The 20,816-nt window shown below is 40.4% G+C and overlaps 1 protein-coding gene across 2 annotated transcripts; it reads right to left on the reverse strand.

Moving 5' to 3' along the window:
- Nucleotides 1–2,117: 2,117 nt before the first annotated feature.
- Nucleotides 2,118–20,708, reverse strand: LOC308128867 (macrophage-stimulating protein receptor-like). Of its 2 annotated transcripts, none has more exons than XM_080494569.1 (21): nucleotides 20,589–20,708; nucleotides 16,739–18,048; nucleotides 11,885–12,061; nucleotides 11,680–11,802; nucleotides 10,306–10,476; nucleotides 10,039–10,199; nucleotides 9,786–9,921; nucleotides 9,533–9,669; nucleotides 9,032–9,211; nucleotides 8,617–8,716; nucleotides 8,261–8,476; nucleotides 8,017–8,163; nucleotides 7,416–7,569; nucleotides 7,189–7,278; nucleotides 6,879–7,091; nucleotides 6,667–6,747; nucleotides 6,296–6,477; nucleotides 6,069–6,178; nucleotides 5,759–5,924; nucleotides 5,453–5,589; nucleotides 2,118–4,758 (listed from the first exon to the last, which is right to left on the reverse strand). In XM_080494569.1, the coding sequence occupies exons 2-21, from the start codon at nucleotides 17,942–17,944 to the stop codon at nucleotides 4,527–4,529; spliced, it is 4,119 nt and encodes a 1,372-aa protein (XP_080350695.1). In that variant the 5' UTR covers nucleotides 17,945–18,048; nucleotides 20,589–20,708; the 3' UTR covers nucleotides 2,118–4,526. The 2 variants fall into 2 exon arrangements, with proteins under 2 accessions (XP_080350695.1, XP_080350694.1); XM_080494568.1 differs by having other exon boundaries at nucleotides 6,879–7,094.
- Nucleotides 20,709–20,816: the final 108 nt, after the last annotated feature.

The raw sequence follows: 20,816 nt of genomic DNA on the forward strand, positions 1-20,816 counted from the left end.
CACACACGCACGCACGCACGCACGCACACACGCACACACGCACACACGCACACACACACACACACACACACACACACACACACACACACACACACACACACACACACACACACACACACACACACACACACACACACAGACTGTGGGTGAAATGCTGCAACACTGTGCGGCTCCAAATATTATCAATATTCAATAATTACAGTGGCGATGCATGTTTGTATAAAGTGAAAGAACCATAAGCAAGCAGAGCACGACTCTGAAATATCTCATTTGATGTCTACTGTCAGTTAAAAACACTGATCTTAGAATTTTAATGATGATAAGTGATGAGTTTCTGTGTAGCAACCAAATTCTAATGAGGAACAATCACAGATGTATATTCAGTTTACATGGTTGTTTTGGGATATAAATGCTAAATATAGGTAAATTAACAGACTTTTTTTTTTTAGTTATCTCAGTTTGAAGGAGAGCGATGATGAGTTTCACCCACAACTCCCTTCAAAACACACTCTCTCACTGACTGTAATGTCAAGGTTACATAAAGGATTCAGGAACAATTTCAAAATAATGCTAATCTGAGTTCCACTGGGTATTTTTATTTCTGGTGGTTTTAGTAGTTTCCGGCTGTGTATATGATGATTGGATTGGACGCTGGTTCTATAGACTTCTTTTAAGAGCCAGATCCTTTTGAAGCTGAATCCAAGAGCACTCAATTCGCCCTTAGCATTTATTTGTGAGTGTGCCATCATCATGTGGCAATGGAAATAATTAGCTGAGCAATTTCAAAACATCTTCTTCTGATGGCCAGCCCCACATACTGTGCTTCTGCACCACCATCACCCCAAAAACTTGAAATAGCATTCAAGCACCAGTTATTCATGTTTCCATTGATGAGACTGCCATGTAGCAAGTAGACATTAATCATACACACTCTCCTGCAGCATGATCGACCAGCGTCAAAGGGCTTATTTTATAGTCAGTTCATTCATTCCGAAGCTCATGTCGATAAGAATCTGATGAGGAAATGAATGTTAATGTGTGAGACCCACAACAGAAGGCTGACAGTATGGGACCGCATGCTGAACCCACCTCAGGGGAAAACATCGAAGCCTTGAGATGGTCACACCGCTGACAGCAGCAGGTCCCTTCACAGGTTCTGCACTTTTTATAGCCCCATTAATGCAACCAGGAACAAGACGGCGAGTGAAACAGGAGAGAGGGAAAGAGGGGACGGTGGCCATCCTGCTTTTTTTCTTTGTGAGCCACACACACACACACACACACACACACACACACACACACACACACACACACACACACACACACACACACACACACACACACACACACACACACACACACACACACACACCTTCTACAGCTGGACTCAGAGTCTGTGTTTGATATGAAAGGCCCCTCCATGCAGGGATTGACTTTTGTTCTTGGCAGCTTGAGAAAAAGAGAAAACTTTATGATGTCTCTCTCCCTCCGGTTTTATTTGACTCCTGCTTTGTTGTGGGGAAAGGGAGCTCAGTGCGTGTTGTCTGTTTACAGCTTTGGGAGTTGCTACTGTATGCTGCGGAGGAATTTGCTTGGTTTATTTGCAAGATTGACAGATGGCGTGTGTGCGTTGGCCCTTTCTTCGGCTCATTTAATTGAAAATGCAGTCTTTTGGTCTTGCCAAATGTCTGAAGGCAGAACAAGTGAAGGAGGAAAAAAGCATGAAAACAAGCCTTGCTGGTTCCGCTTTAGTGTTCTTGTCTTCTTTTTAATATCTTATGTGGCATCTAGAGGGCTTATTGGTTGATTTTCAGAGATGGGGGGATAAGACCTGGGTCAGTCGTGTTGCTATGCTACTGCAAAAATAATAAAAACACCACACACAGAGATGCTGCTGGCTCCTCGTGGCACAGAGCATCGAGCAGGTTAGACGACTTATAACTAAATACTGACCTCTAGTGGGGAGCACCAATAAAGTAAGCCGTGACTTAAATAAATCCATAAGATAAGATCTGACTGTGTGACGCAAATCAAACCACTGAATTTTCATATATATGCAAATTCCACAGCATAAAACCAAACTTATAAACAAATAAATATTTAATTAGACTCTACCCCGAAGGCATTTTGCCAGAAATACAAGCAACACAGTGATGTCAGATTTCTTATGAGATACAACACTGTCAAGCAGAGGAACAACATACAGATGAATTACAAATTAAAGGAAAATAATCAGAATGCTTGATTGTGGTCAAGAGGACATATGCCACTAGTAACATGGATGTTAGATGTGCATTAATGCAACAATAGCTTTGTTGGACATGATTCGCTCATTCACCGCCTCCCACTGCTTACATAGAAGGTTTTCTATAATTGACAATATGGTAAGCTCTTCCTCATAGAACTTATCCATACTCTTTACAACCTTTACTTTTTTGTCTCAGTAGCATTTTTGACATTATTGCCCTCAGCTGCCATTTTGTCTGTAGTTTTATTATTTTTTACAGATGCAGTGCATGATGATATATCGTGTCATACTGAGGCTATGTAACAACCAATAATGTCACAATGGCCATGAACAAAATGATTTTGGCCTTTTTCAATGTAATAAAGCCAGTAAGGTAATAATAACATGTCCATGGTGTGATAGAATCGTTGAGCCAGTATCATAATAACAGCAATCAAATAAGTTATTAATGAATTAAAATGCATTAAAAATAAATTCCTTAGAAAAAGTGAAAAGCGCAGCCAATATTGTTATGATACATAAAAAGGACTGCATTTCTTCAAAATAAACGTCTTTGGTGTTTTTGCAGTTATTTTTTTCAAACAAAAGTGTAAGTGGATGGTATAGTGGTCATATTTGTTGATTCAGTACACATACTATGGTGCATTCTTTCTTGATTGTGGTTGTATTTTTTTTTTTACTATTTTATTACATTACTGGCAAGTTACTATGTTATTGGCTTGATTACATTCAGAAGGACCAACAATATTACATTACTGGCAGGCATTACCTTAGCAGCCGTTATTATATTAGTGTTGTTACAGGTTATGACACTCCTTTGTACCTTTTCATCATAGAGTCGTAACCCACTGAGAACTTGAGAACTCCCTTAAAAGAGCTTCATGTCGGGATATGCAGTTGATTTGATGATTTTGCTAAATTAATTTCAGTATCTGCCTTTGCAACACAAAATGACGGAATAGTTTTCCATCCGGTTTCACTTGTAGAATTGTAGAAATAATGTAGATTATGGGGTTAATTTTAAGGTCTCCCATCATCTTAATCAGATGATCTGGGTATTTTTTTTAATCTGTTACAAGTAAAGTTATTTTTAAAAAAAGGAAGACGTTTTTAAGCTAAAGTCCTTCTTGCCTACACTACATGGAACAGTTGATTTCTTTCCAGCATTATCTACATTAGAAACTGTTTCGCATGAAAAAAAAAAACATTTCTTAAAAGCTGTCAGAAGAAATCAGTTGAATAATAACAGATATTTGGTTCTTTTTACAGTCCTAGTCAGTGCTTTACTTGAAATACTTCAGTGTTTTAAAGACATAGCGAGTTTGAGCCAACTGTAACAACTGCCTGCTACTTTATCAGCAACCTTTTAATATCAAAATGGCATCATGTTAATTAGTGTCTAAAAATTGTGCTTGAGAAGATGTTTTTGGAAGGATAGTTAAAAGGGTACTGTCAAGTGGCTTTATCTTAAAGACTGCCATAGTGAAAACATGCACAACTAATGTCCAGGTTGAAAATAACTTCAGTTATTTAATATGGTGGCTACAAAATGTGTTTTCGTGAAGGATTTATTTCTAAATCTCCAATCCGAGGCTCCACAAAGTTAAATAGATAATCTGAATGCAGTTCAAAGCCTTTCTGTCTCAGTTTTCCGCAACTACTTTTTTGTTTTTAACTTATTTCTTCTCAGCCCCACAATCAGTGGGTAACAAAATGTGTGAAAATATGTGTGAAAATACAATGGTTTTGAATATTTTAAAATGTAATTAATGGATTCTACACAACCAGGAAATTTCTATATAAAATTATGCAGATACTCCATTGTTCTCCGTTTTAAATAGAGGTGCTCAAAACGCCCATCAGCATTGATAAGAGAAAACAGTGGAAATTATTCAACATACTTGTTTTGCTAAAATAAATCATGTTTTGAATTTCAATTGGTCTGAAAACAACTTTCTAAAGGAATATGTCTTTGACATTCAACTACTTTTTGTGTCCTTTAGAATATTTGTTTCACATTGATTAATTTAAACAAATACATAAAATTCAGGTTGTTATTTTAAACGTCTGTTTTCTTTGTTTCAAAGAACCTGCATTTTCGCCCATCCATAGTTTAACCCTCTTGGCTTTGCCAGCTTAAAAGGTGTCATGATACATTTCATGCACTGAAACAAGCAGCAGCATCTCAGTTTTAGATCCTTTGAGGTAAAGAGGTTCTGGTTGTAACCTGACAGAGGCTTTTGAACCAGTTTGGAACGGAGATGGGACAAGCAGTGGATCAGGAAGACACAGAGCCTGAGTCTTCGACATCTGTTGAGTCATACTCATCGGCGGACTCTGTGAGGGCAGGGTACGGCTGTGGCTGGTCCAGGTTGACATAGGTGATGTTCAGGCTGATGTAGTGCTCTCCCTCCAGGCCCGAAAGGATGGTGGAGACAGCCGACATCAGCGTCGCAAAGCTGGGCCGAAGCTCTGGGTCGGGGTCCCAGCACTGCAGCATAATGCTATATCTGGAATAGACGTGATCATAGTGAGACAGCCAGTACCGGCAGTACCCTGCCTTCATTTCTAGGATTAGCTCCAATGCCCCGCAACCATAAGTGCTTTTTTTTAAACCTATCGTTCCTGACCCTTGTGACCGCATGTGCAAATTTAGAGAATTTTTGTTCAATCCACCTGTTCTGATGCACAATAATTCAATAGGTGTGGAACAACCAATAATGTAAGAATGGCCAATAACATAATACTTGACAATAAAATAATATTCCAGCATTTTTCAATGTAATAAAACCATTAATGTAATGACAATAGTACCAGTGTGTGTGTGTGTGTGTGTGTGTGTGTGTGTGTGTGTGTGTGTGTGTGTGTGTGTGTGTGTGTGTGTGTGTGTGTGCTTGATTTATCATTGAAACAGCACAGTGTGCGATTACTCAACTGATTGTATAACCTTGTGTCAACATGAATAACTCTTCCCTTAAGTGTTGTGCAAGGATACACATTTACTTGAAAACGCTATTGCCTAACTTTGAATACCGAGAAGTTGACAATTTACAGACTTGATACTCCTCAGTGACAATGAACATCCTGTTATTTGTACACTTTGCCGACTGCTGCCTGGTCGATGTAAATCTGTACAGGTATGAATTATTGATGTGCAGTCACACTTGTGCAACTAACAATAGCATCCCTTTTCATGATACTTACAGAGGGTCAGGGCAATACTGTGGCTGGGGAAGCCTCCTGCCTTTCAGTAGGTAATGTGTTATGTCATATGGGTCCACCTCTGGGTACGGGCTCGCGCCTCTGGTCAGCATCTCCCACATCAGAACGCCAAAAGACCACTGCAAGAGAGGCAGCCATCATGCAGGCACAAGTAGCAGCACACATGTTGGGAACCTCACTGTCACTCAATCGGTAATTTGACATCAAAAGGCACTAACAGATATCAGCAATGTGAGGAACAGGCCTAAAACTTCAATTACTCATAGTATCACAAAACATCATAATCACCACGTCTGACTTGGAGGTAAATTTCTGTGTTTGCAAGCTCTCAATAGCCATCCACTTCACTGGCAGTTTTGCCTTCTTGTGGTCCTGAACACTGTAATACTCCTTATCAAAAACATCTCTGGCCATCCCAAAGTCTGCCACCTTCACCGTATATGACTCGTCCAGCCTAAAGACAGGAAAATGAAGAGAGTGTCAAAAATGCACAGTAAACATCTTTCCAAACTGAAAACAAAACAGAATCAACTCTAATGACATTGAACTTATTGAGCTACTGATGTGTCAAGTTAAGAAGATGTTTTTTGTGACTCACATGCAGTTACGTGCAGCGAGATCTCTGTGTACAAATTTCTTCTGAGCTAAATACTCCATCCCCTTGGCAACCTGCAGGCCAAAGCCAATCAGATCCTTTACAGTGGGGTTCTGAAAACAAATGACAAGAAGACTCCATTGAAACAAATTGAAATATTCAGCAGTTTGACAGACGGTTGGACACAGATCAGACAGATCATTTTCATTGTTTCAGCGCACATGACGCACCCGCTTCTCGCAGCGTATAAAGTGCCGCAGGTCCCCGTGTTTCATGTATGGCAGCACCACTAGAGGGAGCCCTTCCTGGGGCAGGAGGATGCCCAGCAGAGACAGAACATTGCTGTGGTGGAAACCCTTCATTATGATGCCTTCCTTCAGAAACTGTTCAACCTCGTCGACATCTGTTATTCCTGATGACACACACACAGAAATGCTTAAAATATGTCAAGCCAACAACTTCAAAGTGCCGGCATATCTATAGGCCCCAAGAGAACATAAATACTGCTATAATTTGTCCCACAGCAGACGAAGCAAAGTGACTTTGTGGTGCTTTCCTAAGCCTTATGCATAGAAAACTAAAGAAAAAGACATTACTCAACTATTCAAAGACTTGACAGCGCAGTGGATTTCTCTGTGACTGGGGTCTGTGAAGTAACCGTGATAGACAGTTCCAAAGTGGCCTGCAGGAAAAACAAAAATGACAGATATGCCTAATGACAAAGGACTCATGCTGTTGCTCCAAAAATACAATAAAGCTGAGACTCTAAAGAAAAAGTTTTTTGATTTGGATTCTGACAGACAAGTTTCCTACCCTTCCCTATGATCCGATGGTGCTGCACGATCAGCATCTCTGCAGGAATAAGAACATCCTTCACTTCTTCCAGCAGCTCCGGCCTGAAACTGGAGATTGAGATCTTCTCTGCGGGCATGAGAGGGGTGAGGGTCGGATCTATGCTGCTGGCAGCATAGGCCAGACTGGGGAAGACCACGGGACCCACCAGGGGGGTGGGAGGACTCAGAGAGACTACTGGTGAAAATCAAACAAGAGACTGCTATTGAGACGAGTTCTCAGAAAGTAGAAAGCTTTTGTAGTGTAAATGCCTTCTTTTCTGGATAATCACCTCTTCTGTAGTCGCCAACAGGTGAAACCTCCACATTGTTCGTTCCAGAACGACTAGCACTGTGGGCCAAACGCATCTCTACCATGGAGGCTGAAAAAAAAAACACGAGCTTTAATCATGAACTCCAACGGAAGAACACATGTACATCCTGTGCAAAACTTGCACAGTGTATCTGCTCGTTGTGCGAACAGGTCAGAGCAAGGTCCATGGAAGAGAGAGGCGCTCACCTTTCTTCTTCTTCCTCAGGTGCTTCATGACAACAAAGGCCAGCACCGCTCCGGCTACAAGAGCTGCAAGAATCCCCAGAACTATCCCCACCATGTAGTGGCTGCTGACCCTCACCACCGTGCCAACATTGTGAACCTGCCCATTGATGGAGATCTGAAGGGAAAGGGCAGAGTGAACGCATTAATTTTGCAGAACTGTCTATAAACACAAACGTCCTTCTCATGAACAAGCTCAACCTTTTTTAATTCAATTTTTTAACCTACTTACTCCCAAATCAGCACGACTCTGTATAGATGTTTTTAATCTACTAGATTCTGTGTTCAGGATACAGAGTCTATAATCCAAAGTGTACCTTTTAAATTGAAGGACTAATTTATTGTTATCCAGGTGAGCCTTAGACAAACAGCACGTGTGTTCAGCAGTGTGATTTTAATTTAATTTCACTTCTGGTTGATTTGTTTAGCCGTCATCATAGAGTGCAGGTAATAAATAGAAGGAAAAAAAACCATGTTAATGTAGTTTGGTCAATGTATTAACTCAACCAGGGGCATTCTTTTTATTCTGAGTTGTTCTAATAATGGACAGAGCTTCATGACCAACCTTCACTGGTAACCCCTCACTGGGGATGGTCATATTTTTGGGGATTCTGCAGGTTATCTCATTATCCAGGACCTTAGCATCACAATCGACACCGGCCACCGTCATAACAATGGTCATGCAGGAGCTCACCAGGTTCAGCTTCTGATGCTGCAGAAACAGGCATCAGAGAAAGAGACAGGACTTTTCAGCACAATTAATACATGTCAAACTTCATCATTCAAATAAAAATGACTTCCCGACTTACATGCAGTGACACTTCATCAAATCCTGGGTACAAACTTAGCACATGTCCTTCTGTTTCAAAGGGTATCGGTTTGCCATACGGGTGGTAGGAAAACTCTTTTTTCCACAGACCCAGCGCTCCATCCATGTCGAAGGACAACTCTCCTTCCTCAGTCTCATCTTTGTGGAACACAGGAGTGATGCACTCCATCTTTGTTGCTGACTTACCTATGCACTCCTGTGGCAGAATAGTTTATTTAAAGCTTAAGTGCACACTACAAACAGTAAAATAGCATCATCCTGCCGGAAATCACAAAACTTGTATTGTGCAATGTTCATTTCTATGTATTTACTGTGGTATTTTTATAAATACTTTACCCCTGTTACAGGTTTCAGATGGCTTTCATTTGGCTTGAAATGGATGATGGTACGATAAACAGAATCCAGGTTCTCTCCTTCGATCACAATCTTTGAACCCCTACATGTCAGACATAAAATTAAAAAATAAAAATCTTTTTAAACTGAGTCAGTAATGTGTGTTTGTCAAAACACACATTGCATTGCATTGCAATGCATTGCATTGGTCATTTAAACCACATTTTTAAGTGGAAAATATTACAATCAAATCTTGAAAACCATACTATTTTTCTACGTTTGAAAAATATTTGCAATGATCATGACTGATGGAAATGTTTAATTTAGCAGTTGAGATTGGTTAAAAACTAAAAACAGTTTGTCTGCAAAAACATTATTGGACTTGAGGTTGTAGCAACAGGTTGTTTCTGTCACCGACCTGTCAAAGCTGCAGTCGGGCAGGACGGCTGTAATCGTAGGGTTTTCCTTGTAGTAAAACACCTTTGTAGTGAGGACGGGGGACTTGTCAATGAAAACACTCAGAGGAACGTCCCTCACCTCTGAGATGGGCTTGGACAGACAGATGATGGATGAAACATTGTTTTTTGGCTTTGTGACTCTGCAGAGTGAGACACAAATGTAAGGACAAAAGGAGAAAATTGAAATGCTTTGTGGTTTAAAATGTATATCTGTTGAATAAGATATAATCTACAGCACATCATCGCTCAGAGCTGACTCAGTCTTTAACCTCAAAGCTTGTAGCTCTAAAACTGCAATTATTCCACAAACAAGACTGAACAAGCGTGCTTAATAGGTTTAATAAAAATGCCATGAGCAACTTCTTATCTTCTCAGAAAAGAGTGCAGCTGCAAAAATCTGCAAGGGAATGCTTAACTGCGAAGAGTGTGATGCAAATACATTTTTAAAAGTGATTCAGGACCTTTGTATGGGACATTCTACGCCATTGAGATTGACCCTCCTGGTTTTCCCAGCATCCAGGTGAGGCCCTGTCACTGTGATGAGCGTTCCTCCAACCCGAGGCCCGTAGTTTGGATGGATTTTTGTGATATTGGGAGTCTGAACACACAGTGAATGTCAGTGTTTTGGTGAAACAAGCAAACATGGAAAGTTAGATGTTTTTTTTCTTCTTTGATAAAATAAAGACGTGGTGTTGTAGTGAGCATGAAGATTACCACAAATGTGAACCCTGGCATTTCTGCCTTCCCTTCAATAGAATAGCGTCCCTCCACCTTGCCCTCATGCACCTCCACTGTAATGTTGACTGGTTTGGACAGCTCAGTGGCACCAGAGCGAATCTTACACACTAAGCTGAAGACAGCAGGAGAAGACACTTGTCAACATGTCTGCAGCAGATTCCTGTGACAGCAATTCAGTCTGATAAAATGTTTCCATTGATTTTATACTTCTTTCTGACTGGAAACTCACTGCGTGTTGTTGCTTTTAACTGGAAGCACAGTGCAGGCAGCGTGTCCCAGTCGGACCTGGTGAGTCCTGGAGGTGATGGCAGGTCTTAGAGGGGACTGGAACTCCCAACCACACACTGTCAGCTCAGTCTGACCATCAGGAGGAGCGGTCCGGGGAAAGAACTGCGTCAAAAGAGGCAGAATACAGAGTACACCTTCGATGTAGTCTGGGTTTTTTTTTAGCCGCCCAGGGAAATATCTGTGTCTTGGATTACAGACCAAACCTCACCCCGGTGATCCCAGGTGGGCAGGACTCGTTTCTCCAGTGACTATGGCACTCGCTCTCCCACGAACACACTCCGGAGCACCAGCCACAGCCCATGAACTTCGGGGCTGTCAGGCACATGGCACAAGTCATGAAGTGTTGGCAGCCCGGGCCTCTCTGGGGTACCTGAATCATCTGAAAGGTTCGTAATAGAAAGAACATTAAACATTTTGCATTAGGTAACCAGTATCCCACAGTGTATTCTGCAGTTTCTCATTTCAAACCTGAAAAGAATTTATTGCAGCTTTGACATGTCTAAAACAACTGTATCCCCTCTATCAGGATGCATGCATTCAGAAAGAGGGGAAAATAACAAATTTTACAGTGTATAAAAGTTATTTTCCAAAATGAATTTTCTATAAACAAAAGAATGGAAATGTGACACCTTTTTAAATCATGTAGACATGACCTTAATTAAGTGTTTAATAATTGATATAGAGGGGCTGTAATCTGATACTGAGCCTCATTCAGCAGCCGACTTTTTAACACATCACCTGAAGAGCTCTCGGTACTGCGGTGGAGATTATATAAAGATATCATTTTAAACTGTTTAGATCATTATGATTCTCCTGGTAACGACCACTCAAGACAGCACAGGAAGAGTTTCAGAACTGTCACGAACAACCTTGAATTTTATGGATTAGAAAATCTCAGAGAACTTCAAAGATTAAGCGTCTTTATCATGTGCTTGTATAAAACAATACGAGGGTACCACGATAATACAAAACTAGAGGAGAAAACTATATGTACTGTATAAGTTTACCCACATACTCAAGGTCATTTGATATTAAATAACAGCTTTACAACAAGCTATTAAATACTGAAATTTAGCTGGCTGATCATTTTAGTATTGTGATAGAGGGTTTATGACCACTTTATTTCTAAATACTGAGATTCTGTAAGGATTATTATTATTATTATTACTACGTAAAAGCTTAATTAAAACTGCCATAGTATAATGAACAATCTACCGCTAACAGAGCAATCAAAGTTAAATGCATCTAGACAATATGATATAGTTTCAGATCTCATGTCTTAATATTTTAATCCACAACAATGTCATATTAGCCAGACATCCTTAAAAGATTATGTTAAGCTGAATTTTAGGGGGAAAGAAGTATAACCATAAACATGGGAAGGGTATAAATGTATCCCTTTCTAATGTGTCAGACCAGCTGTCCCAAATGAGCTCAAAATCAATGCTTTGTTTCTGGTTTGTTGTCAGACTTCGATACCAATCCCAGTCTAAACTACGGTATCAAGTGGAAAGACGGTTTGAAAGGGGTTAGGGTTAACCTAGCCCCTTTAAATTCTCCTGTACAGAAATTGCCACCATACCTTGTCTCCAACCACAAAGAGGAGATACTCTGAGGAGTACACAGCAGCAATGGAGGAGACCCTCTGGTTCTCTACCAAAGAGTAGTTGGCAAAGATGATGGGGCTGGATCTCGTCAATACAAGCTGCCAACACAGACACCCGATTAGTATCGTGTCATTTACAGAAGTCAAACGCTGAAGAACAGGTCAAGTATGCATCTTTTACCTGAAGCAGGCGTCCTGTCGAGGTGCCGATGTGGGCAACAGTTTTATTCTCTATGGTCGTGACCAGCAGAGAGGTGAGCAGGACATTTGTCATCTGCCTGTTGAAGAGGTCGACTCTGTAGTAAGGCTTGGACACCATGGTGGGATGGTCCCTGCATGTTGCATTGTTCTCCATGCTCTAGTGAGAAGGGCACAGAAACAAAGCGCAAACAGAGGAGGAAGAAAGTGAGACAGAAGATCCAGGCTGATGCTGCTATTCAGATATGACTACAACTTCCTGGTATAGTTATGTCACTATTAACCCCCTTATGAATGGACTTATATTCAGGATGCCTGGATTTAGTTTTCTGCCCCCTTTGTCCAAGATCAATTCAACTTTTAGTACCTGGCGGATATTGATGTTGTGAAAAACGTTTTATATCAAGCATGACTCTTCTTGAAAACATTGTCTCGACTTTAATATGTTGTGTCCTCTGCAGTCATGAAGGTATAAATTATTTAATTAATCGATTAATTAAGTAATAGTGGCAGTTAAGTCACAGTTTTGGTTAAATACCTGTTTCCAGGGTCAAGAACAATCCCACATCATGACAGCAGGAACCACTCCATCTTCATAAAATCTGAGCAAACAACATCCATCTGTCACTAAATGTGATGAAGCCTAAAAGCTTTGAAATTGAAGTTCAGCTTCTCAAATAGGCAGTGAAAAACTGAATAAACCACATTCATTATAAATTGTAACTTTATTTTCCCGTTTACTGCTACAAGATCAAACACCCTTTATGTTGTTCTACTCTTTGCAGTAAGGAGGCTGAATAAAAGCGTTGAAGGTTATGACTTGACAGCAGCTCAGGGCTTTCATACAAGCCCGGAGGGTAAAGAAAATAAAAGAAAAACAATATTTGATCTCTTGAAAATTCACAGACAGTGAGACAAGCCCAACCTATCTCTTCTGAGGGAAGGCTGTGCTGTTCACCAATGAGAAACAGTGTACCTGGCCCAACAGAACCACAGAAAGTGTCTCTATAGTGATAATGTGGTTATTTTGATATTAAAGACGCTGTGATAGATGAGCAAGGGCTGAGTTACTGACAGCAGGACAGCTGCACTGTTCAGAGAGATGCAGATCAGGGAGACTCACAGCTTCACAGCTTTAAAGTAAACAAAGTGTACCCCAAGACAAATATGTGAACTTGTTGAAAAAAAATGGTTTCAGAAACAGTACATCTTAATTAGAAAGATTACAAACACAAAGCAAATAAATGCATATAATATAATGAATAAAAAGGCAATATAAAGGTTATGAATTAAAAATTAGCATGAGCGTAAATGTGTATGTGAAACATTAGTTTGATGCTATACCAAGCCAGGGAAATATTTCAAGACTTGTTTCATCCGTTAACATCTAAAATATATTTTTTGATGTACTCAGGGAGGTTTTATTGTCAGAGACAGTGTCTTGAGCTGCAGAGAAATGGAAGAAGCAGGATTTCAGAATGTTGGAGCATCTCTCTGGCAGCTTACACAGCATTCAGACCGCCGGCCAAAAGCCATTCAGCAGAAGACGTCCGGAGAGAAAAGTTCGCCAATCCAATTGAAGAAGGCTCCTTTCAGAGACAGAAGCCTCCAAACCAGTTTGTGCTGCACCAACCAGTGCTAATTGTAGTACTTGAAAGCACTGCGAGAAGTTTGTTAGTTGCTGTTTCCTTTCAGGTGCAGTTACGGCTTCATAGTTTACTCAGGAACAGAGTCCTGGGAAAGTAAAACCTTCTCAAACTCACTGCATTTCCTTCAAGTAAATATGGCATCAAATCTTTACCACAACTCCCCTTTCCCCAACCTCTCACTCAAAAAGTCAACAGGAAGTAAGTCCAAACTAAAAGGAGGACCTAATGGGAACTATGCAGAAAATCTGGAAATACTTAGCTAATTCCCCAGGAGGATTAACAAAAAAACAACAAAGGCTATTATGAGATATTTTAAGATATACATCAAAATGCCAGACATGATATCTGTAAATTCTAAAAACAAACTTATATCAAGATGATATGACGCAAAGTGGGGTTTTTTTTTTAAGTTAATTTCTTTATTATAATGTATTGTGCTTAACTATTTGGCCTGGAAATATAACAAAAAATTAAGTGCTGACTCCTCTCCCTTCACACTGGTTCTTTGTGAATAATAATGCATGTTGAGACTGTGTCGAGAGTACATTTCCCGTCTAAAAAGCCATTTAGATCTGTTATCACTTTTCTCTCGATATAACAGTTAGAAAGATCTTCCCGAAAACAGGTTATGACACACAGCGGTGATCCACTTTATGGCCAAGGAGACGTTTATATCTGCTGGCTGACTATGAGCTTGGAGCCTGGGGCCTGGAGGCAGTTAAGTTAATTTAGCATAAAAGCAAGAAGTTAAAAAATAAACATACAGGGAAGGAAAAAAAATCCTTAAGCGTAATTATTAACATGTTACATAAACCCTTTTTTTTTCTTCTTTTTTTTGTACTTTTTGTTTCGAGCTGCAATCTCAAAGTCACAAGCAAAGTGTTGGCTGTTGGTACAAACCCCAAACGTTTCTGATTTTATAAGTAAAAATCTGTATACATCATGTGCTTCAGTGAGTGACAGAAGCTCACTTATTTTTACTCACACAGAGACAGAGACACAACAGCTGTTTTACGCACACATTTTTCCAAGATGTAATACTTTTTCAATGAACAGTATAATATATATTTAATCATTATGATAATTTTAAATTGCTACTAACCTTGAGATGTTTGTTTGAGTGGAGTGTAACGGAAGGGATACTCTTTACAGATTTTGGTACGTGTGTCCTCGCTTCTGAAGAAACAATGGATGACTCAGAGGATATAGTCGATAGTGTAGCAGTAAAGTTGGGGTTACTCCTTGTTTCTGTTGGCTGGATTATTTCCCCTGAGTTTAATAAGACCTGCAGCAGGGTCTCTACTGGGGTCAGTGTACAGTGACTCCTTTGACAATGATGACTCCATTAGTTCCTGATCACTAAGACGAGGACAGGATAGGTCATGATCCAACAGCAAATGATGGAATGTACCTTTCTACACTAACGGCCGCCGTGCTGACATAAAGTCAAGGCTGTCACAGCTTTTTGGCTGCACAGACAAATGTCTTTTGTGCTGAGCTGAAGCTGCTGCCTTTAAATATACTGCAATATTTGAAAGCAAACGTCTTATGCTTACTTTTTTTTTAACCAGGCTTTTAACTGATTTGTAATTATTCATTTATTTTAGTTTTCATGTATTTAACTATTTATCTGACTCTCTCCTTTTTACTGATATTTCATTATTAGCATTGTTTTTTCATCACAATGCCTCATTTTAATATTTTAAATTACTGTTTAATTATCTTTATTTGTTCTAATATTCCTCCTTTTCATTTCTATTGATATGTGCCCGGTAAAGGGAAGGTTAGTACTGTGATGGTACTTCAGAACTGTGGTTTATTTAATATATTACAGCTGAGACACACACCTATGATTAGGTAAGAAAATATGTACAATTCCTTTGACTATCTACTAATAAAATTGCACAGACATTCCCAGCCGTGGACCAGCAGCCTCTCCAAGCTGTACCCTGCCTTTGTCCATGCTTAGCTGCAATCAGGTCCAACACCATGATGGATGGACTTTCAGACCCCAACGTGAAAGCGAACTCTGGTTTAGAGACTCTTATATTGGAGGTTTAAATGATTTCAGCAAGGTTTGTGGCAACTATGTTGCATTGGAATCAAACTCTGACGTCCACACAACACAACGTCCTTTGAAAGTTCATACTTTCACATATGTTTTGCTGATGGTGGTAAAAAGGACTGTCGTCCATCTGCGTTCGCTTGATTCAAGAAAGACTGCAAGGCCATTTGCTCCAGCTGCTTTCAGAGCTATTGCATACAATCAATGACAATTTTCAGTAGCTTTCTGTGCTCTATGAATCAAAGAAGTTATTATGGACGAATCCACTGTCGTGAGCATAGAAGAAGTCCATTTAATTAATGTTCATTCTGATAGTCCCTTCACTTTGGTCTGAGAAAATAATCAACAGAGAAATGGATGAAGGAAAATAGTGAGTCGTGTAATGACTCTGTACACCTCTTATGATGAAATCCAATTTCATTATGTTACTGCGTTATTACATTAGTTGGGTTTGGTTCTATCTTCCCCGTTGAAATAATGTTGCTAACAGCAGTTTAAAGTACTGTGCTGAAGGATTAATATGAAAACATTCCAAAGCTTCCAAAACAACCAAAAACATAATCCCTAACGCCAGCACATTTTCCATAGGAACTCCTAAGAATTCTTAGAACTATCTGTTTATTGTACTGATCCAAGTATAACACTCCTGCTCACATCCAAAGACAACCTGCAATAATGATTTCCTTCAACCACACACAAGGGTTCAGTAACCTGAGTTGATTTATCATTTTCTCAGTGTTCATAGACATGTGAGAAAGAATAACACGCCACACATAAATTAAAGCTCCACACACTGGGTAAGATTTTTACCAAACATCCTGCACACTGAGTCAGCAAATAGTTATCCACATGACTGGATACAGGAAAGGGAATGTGCTGTTTTTCTATTTTCAGTGAGTTCTAAATCTTAAAGCCCGTGGTGCATTGAAGAGTGTCCTTATATCATCTAAACTTCATATACCGGTACTTCTTGTTTTTCCCCAGCACTCTATCGCTTCACTGAAGATACCTTTTGTTCTTTGTGTGCTTAAATCTGACTTTAGGAGAAAAAAACGGACACATTTTCAGCTAAATGAAAAACGCTGAGTTGAACTGTTCTGCAGTAGTGAACTGATATGCTCACCTCATGTGGACAGCTCTCACACTGCTGGAAGTGGCAGAGGCCTCTGGAGAGCTGTTCTGGTCCGGCCGTGCAGCAATCATCCACCCCATCAACGATGGCTTTGTTGACATTGTCCATGGGGAAGGCGCACAGGGCGGAGTCGTGTTCCGTGACTCCATTGTCATCAGTAACGGCAAACACTCCGTAGAGGATGTCATCCTCCTCCTCTGCCCCTAACTCCTCTGCCAGCTCCCTGCCTGCTTTGCCAAAGTGAGCTGCTTGGACCACATTGTACACGACGTCCTTATAAGGCTCACTGGCCGCGTTCCTCCGCCTGCGTTTTGGTTCAAAGCGACACTCCAGAATCAATTCGCGATATCTCTTCATCTCCCATTCATTACGAGGGAGGCGTCCCAGGCGAGTCTGAAACGGTGACGAGTCCTGATCAGGGCTCTCTCTCTGGACTGAAAGGAAGTAGACGTACTCCTGAGTGAAAAAGCTGTAGACATAATCAATATGGTAGGTCCGCCGCAGGCTGGGAAGGACAGTCAGGCCGCGCACGTCATTGTAGAAGCCATCCTCTGTCGCCAGCGGTCGACGAACTGATATAGACTTCCTACCGTAACGCTGAGTCACACTGTCGTTGACAGAGGTAGCAACAAAAAAGTAGACGGTCTGACCTTCCTCCACCATGGTGACTTTGGTACCAAGGGGGCTCGCCACACAGTCGGGACAGTAAGCAGCAGAGTTCGATTCCTTTCTGAACAAACACTTGGAAAGAGAAGGAGGCTCTCCATTTGACTTCAGTTGGTGGAAATAGCACACGCCATACTGAGAACTTCCACAAGAATATAAATACATAAAGAGAGTATCCAACAACAGAACTTGATTGTTAGTGTCCTCTAAAAAGTTGGGATCCTTGTCAATGTCGCACAAATCACATATCTGGCACTCTGGGCTTCCCACTGGCCCCGTGTGGAGCTCCCACACCTTCTCCAGGCTTCTGTTGACAGCCTCGATCACATTTTGAGACGCCACATACACTTCCTGGTAATACGAGTTGTTGATTATGTTCTGAATGGGGCCTCGAGCTTGGAAGAAGGGCATGGTGTACGTCACAGAGAAGTTCACTGGACTGGGGGTCTTTGAGGGACAGGTGGCCAGGGCAACTGCCAGAAGAGTCTGGAGCCAGACACATGTCCCCCACCGTGTGGTCCAATGGACCATCTCCACTCTGGGTCTCAGGAGGTAGGGCCACAGCACAGATGATGTGGGGTTACCTCCAGGTCTGGTGTGGTGACAAAAACATTGTCCGATCCAGCCACAGACGCCTGCATGATGAACACAGAGCTGAGTGAGTTATTTTAAAATTATTGCCTGAAATCGACGTTATGACACAAAACGACATTTTGGCAAAGACATGTATTTGCTCCTCAGCGTTAGTTTAATCGTCACATTTCACCTTACTTTACTTTACTTTACACCTTAGTAAAGTCTGCAAACAAAATAATACAAATACCTGGCTTTGCATTGTGTTAGCAAAAAAAAAAAACCTCATGGACAAATAAGAGAAAAACTTAAATAAAAAAATGTAATAAAATCTCTAGAGCAAAAGTGAATATGTCCCTTTGTAGCTGAGACAATGCTACACGTAGAGTTCTCTGTATAGTCATCCACATTATCGATCACACAGTAGACAAACCTACTGAATTTGAGCTGTTTCTCACTGCGTTGGGTATAATGCTTGGATAGAATCGTGCTCGTTAATGTTTTCTCATCTCATTCTGGCCATTCCAAACCGATGAAATCCAAAAATACCAAGACATCCATTTTATAAGTTTGAGTCATACCCATCAAATACATGTTACATTCCTTTCTAGAGTGGAATCAGTTTGGCTTGATGAACTTCTCATCCGCATTGTGTTTGCTCCATTGCTACAAAGACTACTTCACTATCAAAAGCATTATTCACAATGTGTCTCAAGTGTAAATTCTATTTAATTCTATCTTGATTACATCCTGGTCTTGATCTGAATCACCAACAACAGTGTTTCAATACAGTTTGAGGAGGAAAGAAAAACATGTCATCCTTATGTTTAAAATTTAAAAAAATATTCATGTGAGTCAGTGTAGTAGACATGCATAAAGCCATTTTTATGTACTTTCCACACGAGTCATCCAAATCTGCCTGGTCATGTTTATTCTGGTGAAATCAAAGCAGCAATCTGCAAATGAGTCATGCATTTTTATGCAAGAGAGTTGATCGCTACAAGCAGAGTTAATGGCGATTCCCTATCTTGAAGCTACCAAATTTAGCCAATTGAACAATTCCACGAATCATCTTCAGTAATCTCTGCGCAGCGAGCAAAACAACACAACGGAGTTTCAAACACCGAGCCTCGTCTCTTGCTGGGTTGATCATTGACCAGACACATCACAGCACGGCTGTGTTGAAGACGCCTGGTCCTCTTACTTTGCATTCATGTCACAACCACTACGTGCCTTTCAGGGGGAAAGACGTGCATGGGTCATAAGACAAGGTGTACTATTCAAATTCCCAGGTGGAGAAGAAACTGCTTACTTGAGGGAATGTCTTGATCATTTCACTCAGAAGGTAGAGAAGCTTGATTAAGGCAAATTTTGTTCACAGAAACTGTTCATGAAATGTGTTTGTTTCATCTGGTCACGTTTAACGGTTTGAAATTTCAAGTCTGATGCTTTTGCAACAACAACTCTAAGAATCCCACTGATGTTTTGTTACATTTTAACATTCGCAACCACATGTGGAGCTGAGGTTAATGTTCGGGGACATGGGTGTACATAGTAATGGCACTGATTTACTTTCTTCATGTTCATGGTTAATAAAGCAAATGGTTGAAGTTGAGTTTCCACTCATTGCTACAAGGCAGTATCCAGGCTTCTGCTAAAAGATGCATCAGTACAGTTCTGTTGGCCTGATTTATACCAAAATAAAGTACAATTTCCCTCGATCAATGGTACTTTGGCTGTAGTAATTGAGAGAAGGTGGAAGAAGATGTAAATCCTGTCTGACATTAATTAGTGTACATATGTCCAGGACTTGCACACACAATTTGATTTGCAATCAATGATCAACATATATTGTACCCTGGGGACACATTGTTTCAGCAGTGCCAGGAAACACATTCCAGCTATGATGGAGTCACCTGAACGCATCTGTGTTGGACATTATATCAGCACTGAGCTTCCTCTTGCTGTCTGAATTCATGATTCTATGTGGTTTAAGATTGGCCCAAAAAAGCCAGAGCAGTTTTGTTTTGGTTTTTTTAGGTCTTCTAATTGATTTTGCACAGAAGCAGCACTGTGGCCAACATGTGTGGTTTTTCGCTCTTCCTAATTTTTTATCTTTTGCCTACAACTTTCTTATCTCCATATTTATGCATCTGTGTCATATTCAGGCTATCTGCTTCAACTTTGGTGGAGGGATGCCAGTGCACATTGGCTCTTATCCACAAGAAATATGTCTTTTGATTTCAGCAGCAGCAAGAAACCTGAAAGGTGAAACGGGAAAACACCTCACTCCTAGAGTTCATACAAACTATTATAGGAAGTCAGTTTTGTGCTGCAGCACACTACATTAATCACACATATGTAAACCTCATAGAGGATGATATGTAAAATACACTAAGATACACTGAGATCATCCCACACAGCAATGATCACACCTTGTAGTCTTTCATTTGGCATTAAAAGAAAGAAACAACAAAAAACAAAACTGAAAGCAAGTTTCTTTACCTACTCGTAACTGTGGTCCGTTGGTAAACTGATATGCTGACTACTTCTTTTTTGTTTTGTTTGTTCTGTGTTTTAATAAGTGTGCGTGAAAGCTTACCTGTACAGGTTTAGGCTTCCCAGGGGAAATTACAAACGCCGCCTTTCTTCCTTGTCCAGTTAAGAATGGATTAGCGAAGAAAGGGGGTGGTGGTGGGGGGGGTTCCCTCCTGTAAACTTGGGATAATGTTACTTGTATATATATTTTAAAAAAGAAGCTTGTATTCGTTGTTGGATTGGGATTGAATTTAAAGTTGCTCTCTCTATCTCTCTCCCTCAGTGAGTCGCT

This window comes from Blennius ocellaris (genome assembly GCF_963422515.1).
Source record: "Blennius ocellaris genome assembly, chromosome: 4".
NCBI classification, from domain to species: domain Eukaryota; kingdom Metazoa; phylum Chordata; class Actinopteri; order Blenniiformes; family Blenniidae; genus Blennius; species Blennius ocellaris.

Bases quoted from the DNA above. Each gene is read 5' to 3' on its own strand.
- LOC308128867 (XM_080494568.1), bottom strand. From the start codon at position 17,944: ATGGTCCATTGGACCACACGGTGGGGGACATGTGTCTGGCTCCAGACT. The intron at 11,803-11,884 runs GTAAAAGATGCA...CTGTGTTGGCAG, and splicing joins CGACAGGACGCCTGCTTCAG to CTTGTATTGACGAGATCCAG. The intron at 10,200-10,305 runs GTGAGGTTTGGT...CTTTTGACGCAG, and splicing joins GCCCACCTGGGATCACCGGG to TTCTTTCCCCGGACCGCTCC.